This window comes from Lepidochelys kempii, chromosome 11, assembly GCF_965140285.1.
Source record: "Lepidochelys kempii isolate rLepKem1 chromosome 11, rLepKem1.hap1, whole genome shotgun sequence".
Lineage (NCBI taxonomy): Eukaryota > Metazoa > Chordata > Testudines > Cheloniidae > Lepidochelys > Lepidochelys kempii.
In genome coordinates this window covers 35,170,176-35,183,253 of record NC_136390.1, presented here as the reverse complement: position 1 = coordinate 35,183,253, position 13,078 = coordinate 35,170,176, and the positions used below count along the sequence as shown (strand labels likewise).

General features: G+C 37.6%; 1 protein-coding gene across 1 annotated transcript in view; it reads left to right on the top strand.

Moving 5' to 3' along the window:
- The window catches only part of FIGN (fidgetin, microtubule severing factor), a 118,005-nt gene that overhangs the window by 96,592 nt on the left and 8,335 nt on the right, over positions 1 to 13,078 (top strand). Inside the window, exon 3 of the mRNA XM_073305647.2 lies at positions 11,730 to 13,078. This exon is cut by the window's right edge and continues 8,335 nt beyond it. Coding sequence (XP_073161748.1) covers positions 11,730 to 13,078 — 1,349 coding nt within the window. The remainder of the gene's footprint in view (positions 1 to 11,729) is intronic.

Sequence of the window (13,078 nt, the reverse complement as noted above, 5' to 3'; positions counted from 1 at the left end):
GAGAATGAAATCAGTGACTATTCCCTGAATCAACTCTGTGGATTTTTAATTAGCATAGATCTCATACGCTCAATCCATTTTCTGTTGTGTCTGCGTTAGAATTTGCAGTGTGTTTAGTGTGGGGGTTACTAGTGTACAGAGAGTGGGTATCAGGCTAAATTGAACTTCCTATTGATGACAAACTTACCTCTCACTGATCATTGTGTTTTATGAATAATGTATGTCACAGTGTTACATTGTCTGAGCTATATTTTTTCTTTTACTGTATGAGCATGGTTGTTGGCTGGATAACTACAATGAGGCAATGGCATTTGAGGTATCATATAGAAAAAAAACAGCATTTGTTATTTTCTTTAGGGACATAAAGCAATTTGCTGGCTCTTTCATATAAAGCACTTTCAGCTGTTACTGTGAAGTCAGCACTGGCCAATGTTCCTTCAAGTATCACTTCTTAAACTGTCACTTTTGTTCATTATCACTCAGCTAATGACGACAAAATTTATTATTTGTATGTTAATGACTGGAAATTGTTTACAGATGGTATGGGTTGGAGTACACAGTTGAACAAAGACAAGAGGAGTGAGCAATTTGCATGCCTGGTAGAGGATACCTGACTCATGGTACAATATGGATCCCCAAAATAATCCTGATTGATTGCCATGTAGGACAATTTTTAAACCATTCTAAAATTTTCTCTGGAACTATTAACTGCAATTTAGCTTGAACATAAGACAAGTGTATATTCAAATACACTTGGAAAAAAATATTGCAGTAAATCTAACATCACAGCTACTGATTCCTTGAGCTTAATTATGACACTACTAAATGTGAAAATCTATTCAGTGCTAGGAACACTTTTCACATTACATTCACGCTAAAGATTGGCTGTTAAGAGCTCATTACTGGTAGTTTTCTAAAGAGCGGTTTATTAAACACTGTTACCTAATAAGCATCTTTGGTGGTGCAAATTGCTGAAAACAGTAATGAGTCTGATTAGACTTCTTTTCAATTACGACAGCTTGTCTAGCAAAAAAGAAAAAAAAAGAAAAAAATCTTTCCTTGATGCTTTGGAATCTGGCTACAAGGCACTACATGGTTTAAAAGGAAAATGCCACCTCTGTGTTTCCTTTCCACAGTTCAGTAATGAATAGAGAATTGTCCAAGTAGCCATCCAATTTATACACTGGAAAACTGGATGGACAGCACTGGAAGCACAATCCTGTTTACTTAAAATTTGCCAAAGCTATCTCCACTAATATACCTAAATAGGGTCATTCTGAAGTTTCCTCTGCTTCCTTTTGTTTAAGAATGGAAAGCCATAAATGAGAGAGAAAATTGAAATGATTCACTCCTAACTGGTTTGTAGAGGTTGTGCATTCCTCTGATTAGTCTGATATAACTTCCAATTGTTTCATCTATAAATCTTTTACTTGCTGTCACAAAACTCTTGCAGCTTTCAGACGGCCATGGCCATTAAAACTAACTTTTTTAAAGCAGTGTATTTTCAAAATGTTTTTTTAAAATCTAAGATTCATAAATGTGTGTTTGTGATGTCAGGATGTTTAAATGAGTGTTCTTTAGCTTCTAAACTGAATGAAGGTGTAAAATGTGTTATCTGTATTTAATGGCTGACTCCCCTATTAAATCATTTCTGAATATTACTACACAAATGGGAGAGGGTGGTTAATATAAAACACCTTTAAGTGATTAACTGTCATTGCTGCTGTTTGGTTATGCCAGTAACATTCTAATGCTTCTGTGGGTAGTGGATACAATTCAGTGTTTTTTATCCTGTTAAGTATGTGAATGTTTTTGTTTTTTTTTTAATAATACTGTTTGACATAAAACTGGATAAAAGAAATGCTCAAGTAAAAAGTGGAAGCAATTACTATGACTGAAGATATGATAAAAGAAGAACACAAAGACTTGCACAAGAAAGATAGAGTGCAATGTTGCTGGAGAGAATATGAGAGACATGCAGAGCAAAATGAACTAAACTAGTGCAGTAAATGTTAGAACTCTCTGTGTAGAATTTTATAAAAATAAAATTGCATGTATATTTTCAGTGATGAGCATATATTAAGTATGTGTTACAGATACTAGACATTAATAGAATTATATTAAAGTTTGATTATTATGTAATCTGCAACATAATTGTTTACAAAAAAGCCTAAAGTAAAACAATAGTGCATGATTTTCTCCTCACTTAATGGCATGCTGATGTAGTACCATGGATGTCAGGGGTTCCACCTGATTTACACCAATGTAAGAAGAGAATAAACCCCATAAACATTTTAATTGTAATTCCAATATTAGCAAAAAAAAATCCCTTTTGGCTCTTTTGTGATGTTGAAAGGCAATTTCCACGTCCATTCTACCTTTGAAATCCTTACAGTTAACGGATCTGTATATTTCTTGATGGAGAAGGACTTTCATAAGTGTGCATGATCAAACATCCAGTAAAATACTGCAATTTTTGTTTTTAAAACATCACACACACACACAAAGTGCTATTATTCGGCTATACAAATGTGTGCTCATAGTGAGCTTTGACATGTTAATCAGTGGAGCTTGACTTTTGTTTCCTGCAGCACATTTTAAAACTATTTCATCATTAGTTGACTCCTTGCACAATAAAAGAGTGGCCAAAATTATAGCAGAAATAACATTGCTTATGGTGGTTTAAACTGTTGTTAGTGTGCAGCTAGTTCTCGATTAGATTCTTGGTTTGTGTCTTGGAGGCTGTTTACAGAAGAAGTTGACTTAGTACATTTGTTACAAAGGGGGATGACTTTTCTTAATCATCAAGTATAGTTGATTTCTTTCTTTCTTTTTTTTTTTTTTTTTTTAAGTGTCTTACTTTTCCTCCATCCCTTTACACACTCTGTGCCTCAAGACGTGGCTCAACTTTTCCTCTGCAACTGAACTTTGCTCCTTTGAGCAGGGACAAACAGCACAAAACATGAAGAGTTAGTGTAAGCTTTTCTTTCTTTCTTTCTTTCTTTCTTTCTTTCTTTCTTTCTTTCTTTCTTTCTTTCTTTCTTTCTTTCTTTCTTTCTTTCTTTCTTTCTTTCTTTCTTTCTTTCTTTCAGAAGGATAAAAAAGAGTTTGGTTTATCTAGAGATGAATCCCTCAGTTAAGATGTCCTCTTCATTCAAAGACATATGTGAAAATTATCAACCTTACTTAACAATATTGTCTAGTTCATGAAATAATGCAGTAGTCACCTAAACAGTAAGCATGCAAATAATGAGCTCTTTCCCCATTTTTTAATATTTAATTCAGAAATCTTTTATTGGCTGAGCAAAGAAGAATTTTTGGAATTTATGGAATCCAGTAATTAAAGGCTTTAAGTGGGGGAAAGATTTAACTTAGTGTTTCTAGCATAACAATTTTCTTTCATTATCTTTTTGCTTTTAATCTTGTTTCTCTATATTTGGGGGTAGCAGGAAGGAAAAGGAAGGGGTCATCTGTACTTATAGCCAAGCCTAGAGAGTGAGCAGTGTCGGGCCTCTGCTTTCCTTTAGAGTGAGGTTAGTGCAGTTCTGCTGCCTTCCTTTGGAAGGAAACGCCAGGTTCCCTGTGCTAACATCATCCCTTATTAAGACATAATCTCTCATTATGCAACATGTTTATATTTATTTTCTTGAACGGAAAGGCCAACTCAATAAATGGACATGAGAATATGCTACTTATAGCTGAATGGCATTGTGTTTCTTAGAAAGTCACCGTATACCTGTTGTAGCCGTTGCCTGGGCTTAAGAAATGTGTACAGTATGTGTGTGGTAATGGGAAGGAGGAGGGTGGAGGGGCTCTGCTGTTGCTGCTAAGAGCTCTCTGCTCTTAATCCTGGGCCATGTCAGGAGCATTCTAAAGCAGTTTATCTTCATATGTCGTCTTGTATATAAGAAACAACGCTAAACCCAGCAAAACTCATTTCATATGTAGCTTTTTCCACAGCCTTCAGATCAAAGTTATTTTCTTCGGGCTGGACTAAATTATACACAGGTCCCAGGAGTGAAGGACACTGAATTAATGCACTATGTCACCCAGTACTGGCTATAGAATATTTTTATCGAAGCCTGAGACACAACATCTCTTTACTATTGCATTAAAAATTAATGCACAGATTGCCAAAAAGAGCAAAATGCATAAATAACAAAAACAAATTTTGCAAAGCCTTTGTACAGTTTGGAGTCACCTTAAGCAGCAGTTTTTTAAAGGCTGGTATTAGATATTTCTAAATATACATTTAATCGGTATTTGTTCTCCTTAGGTAATTAGCAGAGAGGTACACTAATCTCAATAAAACAACTGTATATAACTTCCTGTGGCAGTAGGTGTTGGAACTGGCATTTTTAAAAAGGTAGGAATGCACTGTTCATTCTAGGCAGTGCCATGAGGTTATGAGCCCCTATACATTTGATTTTTTGACCCATGTTAGTTTAGTGTATTGGATCAAAATTGACTACAGTTTATTTCAAACTTACTGAAATTGATCTTTGCCTTTGCAGACTTAGGGAGACCAGGTCCATGTAGGCAAATCTCTGGAATTAACCCTCTCTAAATATACACATAGCTATTTGGGTTTAATACAGGACAGTGACTGAGATTTAAAAAAATATCATAGTGGCATAAACTGAGGCTTGCACAGTTTGCTGCTGATGTTAATTGGAAGTAAGGATGCAAATTTTTCTAATATAACAAAAACAAAGTCTTTACCATTATTGGAATTTTGGTCTTAAAAGTTGGACACTGAATGCAATGCCCATTTCTGATTGTTGATATTTAAACAGAGATTGGTTCCAAATATGTTGAAAAAGGCATGATATAAATGAGTGTTAGGATTCAGCGTCCCTTAAAGCTCTATTTATCCTGCACACAGTTTGTCTGAATAAAGCATGTTCCTTTATTGCAGTTTAACCCCATTTATCCCCATGCACTAGTACTCACCTGTTATTTACACAAGGAAGAGAAGGTTGAGACTACAGAACAAGGGGAGTGCTCTTTTGTGATATAGAACATACATATTCATTAACTCTGCTGTCCCTATGGGCACTTGTCGTATGTTCTGATGATCTTCGTATGACAAAAGGAAGTGGGGATAAAAGGGGAATTGCCTCAATGGATTGAAGATAACACGAGAAAAGGTAAAAGACACACCATGACAAATGGGCTACCAAACAGTAACTTTAAAAGTAAACTAGAAGCTTGTACCAGAAGAAATACATGTGATCTGTGATCAATAGCAGTGTATATACAGAGCAAAATATTACAAATAAAAACATAATTAGAAAATCAGAAATGGACCGAAAAACCTAGATATGAACCTCTAGGAACTCTGAGAAAATTTAGCTCTCGATCTGAGCTTTGCATATCTAGCCCATCATTACTGAAAATCCATGTTTCTTCCACCTACTTGCTAAAACATCAATTCAGGATTCCGTGTTTCGCCTGCAACAACTGATGGCATGACAAAGACAAATAAACAGCGCAAGTATTACTTCTAGTCTGGTTTCAGGGGGTGCTGTTTCTACACTGGCAAGGGAAATATTGGATCCTGAACACTAGTCTTGGAAAGGAAACAAAGCAGGAGATTACTTTCAGCTATCCAGTTTAAAATTGTTGTGTGTGTTTGTTTAAAGCTCCAATTTAAGTCAATGATAGCTTAAGTGCCTACTTCAGTGGGAGCAGGATCAGACCCTAAGTCTGAATATGTGTGTGTATATATATATTGCTTTTCAGTACACCAAAAAATAGTATCCAATAGTATATTCTGCTATAATCAGTAAAAACAAGTCTTACCAAATTGACTATTATAGTTATCAAAATCCCTGCAGTTACACTGCAATAGTTATACTGCTTCTCATGTTGATGGAGGCATGAATTTTGCAGAAGGGTTGTCAGGTGGTATGTTAAATGATCTAAAGTAGATTGTGGCAATGCATATGTATTCAGTGGACAAAAAAAGGACATTTTTCTTACAATTACAGTGGCGTTTTTTGTGCACTTGTGCTTTCACCTAGCACCCACTCAGAAATTATTTTTGTGAGTTATTATTTGTGCAGCACCCACACCTTGCTAGACTGTTTACAATTATGGCCTTTCCTCTGAGGAATTTGCAATGTAAGATGATAATGTACAGATGCAAAGAATCAGAATGGGTAACAACAAAAAAGCCGCATGTATGAATGGTAGTGTGGCAAAATGTCTTGTAATACCAATTTTTTTCTTCCTTATTATGCAGTTGTTTTAAAGGAGCCTATGAACACTTTTATATGTGTAGTGGGAGTAGCGTTAAGGGAGCACTTGGGTTTGTGGAATTATTTGAAGAAATGCATCTTATATTTGTGTGTGTCAATCTTGCGTGTAAAAAAGGACCTGACAGATACGTGCATAAATGGATTCACCTACAGTATGTAACAATAACTAATCAATGCAGTTACAATATAAGGCAGGGAGTATTTGGCTGAGAACAAAATACATTACACCTAAGGGACATCACCACCATTACAGATAAATTGATATTTCTGAATTTGCATAGAAAGAGGTCAATTCAGTGCATAAGTAATACGTGTTGTCCACATTGACTGTTGTTTCTCTGTCCATTCGTCTCTGTCTATCTTTTTTAATTTCATAGAGCTTTTGATGTCATGGGATCTTAACTATACCTGCTAAAGAACATTTAGTCAGAAACGCCTTTGTGATTTTTTAAAAGCACTGCTTTATGTAAATGAGAAGGAATGGGGGGGGGTGGAGAATAAAAAGTAATTTGCTGTAAATGTATTGTAATTTGCAGTCGTGAGGTGTGAAAGTGTGATTTAAAGGAATAATCATTTGACAGTATTTAAATTAGATAATTGGGACACAATAGTTTGAAACTACAGGTTCTAAGAATCATTCTTTAAGCAGTTCCAAGCTCCCAAATGTGTTGTGTATTTGTAGTTGTTTTAACGTGCTAGTGACTTTAGGGAATATACACATAACAGAGCTAAAAACAGTATGGTTTAAAGAACGGTTGGAATGGCACCTATTAGGTGACAGTTGTTCTCAGGACATCTGCTAACAGTTGAAGTTTAAAAACCTGATCTTGCTCCCATTGAAGTCAATGGCAAAACTTCTATTGACTCAAATGGAAGCAAGGCTGGACCTTAGCATGAAAATGCGGACAACACTTTAAAATCTTGTTTTCCCCAGGTTTACATCATGTGGGCCCTGGCCTTGCCCTCTGATCGGCATGGGTGGAGCCTTGTGTCTGTGCAGCATCCCATGAAATGAAGGGGGTTCCTCCTTCCTCCTGTTTAAAATAACTAGTTAGTATATGTTTTTGGTCTCATGTTATTTTGAAGGTTCAAGACAACCCCACACCCTGCCATCACCTCAATCCCTGCCATTCTTGAAAGAGTTGTAACTCATTAGAATTGTTGGGATATGCTGAATCGTAAACTATTTCTTCTCCCTGCCTCCCCTGAAATGATACGCCTTGCTAAAGTTTCTAATACAAATCTCATATTGAATCAAGAGAAAGGTTGTAACATAAACTAGTCAATTAAAGTTCAAAGGAGGGGTGCTGCTTTGCATTTATCTCTTAGTGGGTCCAACCCTGTGAGATGCTGAGCTCTTTCAACTCCCATTGAAGTCAATGTGGATTGAGAACACTCTGCACCTTACAGCAGACACTCAGTATCTTGAAGGATTAGGCCCCATATGTGCATCTGTGATGCCTAGGAAGAACTTGGACGTGTTAAAACACTGCCAGGCTTTAAATTGCAGTTTCCTTATACTTATTCCTTATTGTCAGTTAATTTTGTCACAAAGCTAGCATTATTTGCATATAGTTTTTATCTGTAAAGCTGAAATTGCAAGTATACTTCTGCTTTATGGAATTAAGTGTATAACACTCTGCAAGTCTTATTTAATAAGTTTTGCATTTTCAGATTAAATACATAAAAGCAGAAGGAAAAAAAGAGTGATTAAACATTGAGTAAAAACGGAATTGTATAATAAAGTTGTTGGCAATGATAATTATTCTAAATGTAGTCCAAACAGATCCAGCTGCTTAGAATTATGGAGGAGAAATGTAAAATAATGCTGTCAAAAGAAAAATAAATGCTTAGGATTTTTAGCACGGTACCTGCTGCTTATATATAACATGTTAAATTATCTTAAAAGCAATTTTCTGTTAAATAGCATTCTGTATTTAAAGAATTGAATTGTTGCCTTATGCATTTTGCTGTCCAGATTAATACAGTTTACACACTTATTTCATAAATGTAGATAACATTAGTTGATTCCTAAGTTAGCACGGGTTTAAAAACATATAGCCTTACTTTGCTTGGTTTTATTTTCACTAAACATTTAAGCAATTACAAATATGCCCCACGAATGACTGCTTATTATTTCAGAATTCAGAGTATGTTAAAAGAATGCAACTTCTAACTACATTCTTATTAGCTGACTTTACCCTTTGATATCAGCCTTAGCATGCCTAAAAGAAAACACCAAAAAAGCTCTGTCAAACAAAAGAGAACAGAACAAAAATAATGCTCCCACAAACACCGAGGAGCTATGAGGGGAAAAAAAGAACACATTTGCTCACCAGAAAAAGTGCAAATTGCATTTTTTATTCTGACTCATAAGTTTGACCCTTGTGATCACTATTTACAAAAGGAGTTAAGCAACAAAGTTTTTTTTTTTTTATGCTCATTCAAATTAATGTCAAATTGAGGAAAAAGCTCTTTGTGCCCCCAGGTCCAAGACAGCCTAGTGGACTTCACATAAATACATATTTCTTCAGTGTGTACTAATATAAAGTAGGTTTCAGAGTAGCAGCCGTGTTAGTCTGTATTCGCAAAAAGAAAAGGAGGACTTGTGGCACCTTAGAGACTAACCAATTTATTTGAGCATAAGCTTTCATGAGCTACAGCTCACTTCATCGGATGCATGTAGCTCACGAAAGCTTATGCTCAAATAAATTGGTTAGTCTCTAAGGTGCCACAAGTCCTCCTTTTCTTTTTGCTTATGGGACACCGTACAATAGATGTTGTTATACTGTGGCATAGTGAATAGCTTCTTTTATTTTACTAAAGTGGCCTCTCATTCTTTCACTTGGCAGTAAAGGCATTTTGCCCAAATTACAAAATGCACATTCATTAACTAATACACAAGTTTTGCCCAAACTGTCTGCAAAAGTAAAAGCTGTGTCCGTGCCCATTTTACTTTATCTTTCTCGTAACTTTCACTGCAGCTAGCTGCTGAATTCTTTTCCAAGACCCTTTCTCATGGCACTCATTTATGTGTATCTAGTGAAGCATCAATCTACTCACGTTATTGTGCATCTATATATAACAGAACCCTTCTGTGTTGTGGTAACCTTTCAAGCCCAACATCACAGAACATGGATAACACACATATATATCTAAATATTTTACAGTGCGAATGAATTTGCATGTCTTTTAGGCAGTTTTGTGTTACAGAAATGTTAATATTTTTTCCTTTTAAAAAGGTTGGAAGTAAATCCCACAATCCTAGGAGAATTTTGGATGCTGGCTATTTGCGATTAGCTTTTGGCAATTTACTCTTAAGATTTCTAGCTGAATTTAACAAAAGTATGATTTCTGAAAAACTGCTGCTGGTTCCTCATTAAAACTACAAATTTCATAACTGAGTGAGATTTCACACAATTACATGATACATTTCCCCTTTTAAAATGCAATGGTTGAAACATCAGAAACAATTAGCAAAAAAAGATTAAATTAATTCCAAATGAAAGTAATCCATCTGCCAATAACTCAGCCTCAGAACTACATTTGTCAAAAGAATTTCTATAGGCTACAGAGTAACTGGATAATGGTTAACAGGCATTTTTCTTCAAGTTGTCATAAGTGCTTGAAAAATGGGGAGGGGGGATTAGGGGCGGATAGAACTGGGAAAAAACAAACAAAAATCCCACCAGACCTAATCAGTGGCATGCTCGTGTGGAATGAGATCTGCAGTATTTGTACTAATAAAATATAAGGCTCAATTAAGCTTTACTTTGCAGTTTTCAGGCTAAATTTAGCTGATTTAGTGATTTGCAGACGACTCCTAAAAATAAATAAATAATCCAAATACATATTAGTGCAACTGCAATAAAATATATTTTCAAATGAATCCTGTTGCTTTCTTCATTTATTGTGTAATTACTGTAATCCTTCCCACCTTGTTTTCAGTATTTCTTAATCATTAAGTCGGAAGCATGACAGCAGTGCCAGCCCTGGCGTGATTCTCTTTGACTAAAACCTTGTAAATTAACACAATTAGCACAGCATCATCCTGCTAATTAACTTCCAGTGTCTGGTGCAGCGGTTTTGCAAACAAGGAAGAGAGGGAGTCAGAAGGGAATAAACATGCCATTCTGTTACCAAACTGTGTGCTGTGTTAGGTTTAGCTCAGTGAGGCTAAGCTGGCCATGTCAGATGCCAGAGTCAAGCAATGAAGAGCTAAAGGGGTTGGGGGGAAAAACAGGAGGGGGTAGAAGCTGTCAAAATAGACTGCAGTAATTCAGAAGGGAGCTAGTGCCACAGATGCTTCATTTAGACTAGGCCTCCTCCTTATCAGGGAATCTGTGCCAGAGGGCGCAAGACTGTTTGCAAAAATCACTTTTGGTAATACGAGAGAGATTAAGGTGGCCTATTTGATACAGCTGTACAAAAATCAGGAACTGTCTACCATACACAGGTAAGAGTTGGAGGGGTTATTATAATACTTGTAAATTGCTCTTACTGCGTATGATGGATTTAAAAAATCATCCCATTATTTGCGAGATGAATTGCTTTAAAGTGATAGTCACACAAGCACATTTTGTTATTTAGTTTACTGTACTGACAGGGCTGATAGCCAGCAGTGTGTGTCACCGAACTTTTAGGGGCTAGACTGCATTTCTTTTCTTTTTTCGGTACCCTGGAGGCTCTGAGGGGGGGGAAGAAAAAACAAGCAAGGAGACCGACAGACAAGTAATGCTTGTTTTTTTTCCCAGAGCCTCAACAACAGAACTGAGAGGCAGAAAGGAGCCAGTTGTAATTCATACCGAGTTGTAGGCTTTGTGTGATGAAAGCGACGGAGCGCTGCCTGGGAGATTGCTTTGCTGCACTCCACGAAGCAGATTTGAAACTGTCGTGGACCACTTTAGATGAGAGTTGGATTATGGAATGACCTGCTATGTCTGTGTCATATTGTTCTGCGCAGGGTGCATTATACTGTGCTAACTAGGTGTTCAGTACCAAATAAGAGAGGTATCCTAGATGTGATCTGTCAGCTGTGTCTCATATTTTTATATTGGTTAAAATATAAAACTGAAACTGTGATAAGAGAAGACAGAACAGTTGGGTATCTTGTATGTTAACAAAAATCCACACTCTGGGTACTTAAAATATATTGGGTCTTGTTTAATTACTTTAAGTAATCTGGCTTTAAGAAAACAAATCTCCCCCCCCCCCATCTAAATTAGCAAAAGTACGGCTGTGTGTGTGTGTCTATATTAAACAAACCTGACTATTGATAGTGTTTTACAAAGACATTCAATTGCATGTGTAGTGTGATTTTTTTTTTTTAACTCTATAGTATAAATACAGTTGTCACTATGCAGGTAACTAAAGAAATATAAACAGATAACACTTTTAAAAATTCATTTTCAGAGCATCTGAAAATGGCTCAGACCACTGTTAACTGTGTTTTCCCCCCAACCCTAGGCTTGAAGATGCAGTGGACGCCGGAGCATGCACAGTGGCCAGAACAGCACTTTGATATCACTTCGACTACCCGGTCTCCTGCTCACAAGGTGGAAGCATACCGTGGACACCTGCAGCGCACCTATCAATATGCCTGGGCCAATGATGACATCTCTGCTCTGACTGCCTCAAATCTATTGAAAAAATATGCAGAAAAGTATTCTGGTATTTTAGAAGGCCCAGCCGACCGACCCATCCTTAGTAACTATTCCGACGCTCCGACAGCACTGGTGAATGGTCGGAAGAATGAAAATGAACCCTGGCAGCCTTCTTTGAACTCGGAGAGTGTTTATCCTATGAACTGTGTCCCGGATGTTATTACTGCCAGCAAAGCTGGAGTAAGTGCAGCCCTCCCTCCAGCAGATGTCTCTGCCAGTATAGGGAGCTCACCTGGGGTGGCCAGTAACCTGACAGAACCTAATTATTCTAGTAGTACCTGCGGAAGTCATACAGTACCTAGTCTTCATTCAGGGCTCCCATCTCAGGAATATGCCACAGGATACAATGGATCTTATTTACATACTAGTTACAGTAGCCAGCCAACACCTGCACTTCCCTCACCTCATCCATCCCCTTTGCATAGCTCTGGCCTCTTACAGCCACCACCACCGCCACCACCAGCCCTTGTCCCAGGGTACAATGGGACTTCTAACCTCTCCAGTTACAGCTACCCATCTGCTAGTTATCCTCCTCAAACTGCTGTTGGGCCTGGGTACAGCCCTGGTGGTGCCCCACCTCCCTCAGCATACCTGCCTTCAGGAATTCCTGCTCCTACTCCTCTCCCCCCTACCACTGTACCTGGCTACACCTACCAGAGTCACGGTTTGACGCCCATTGCACCATCAGCTCTGACAAACAGTTCCGCAAGTTCTCTCAAAAGGAAAGCTTTCTATATGGCAGGGCAAGGAGACATGGACTCCAGTTATGGAAATTACAGCTATGGCCAACAGAGATCTACACAGAGTCCCATGTACAGAATGCCCGACAACAGCATTTCAAATGCAAACAGGGGGAATGGCTTTGACAGAAGTGCTGAAACATCATCCTTAGCATTTAAGCCAACAAAGCAGCTAATGTCCTCTGAGCAGCAAAGGAAATTCAGTAGCCAGTCCAGCAGGGCTCTGACACCCCCTTCCTATAGTACTGCTAAAAATTCATTGGGATCAAGAACAAGTGAATCCTTTGGGAAGTATACCTCCCCAGTAATGAACGACCATGGGGATGAGCACAGGCAGCTCCTCCCTCACCCAATGCAAGGCCCGGGACTTCGTGCAGCTACCTCATCCAACCACTCTGTGGACGAGCAACTG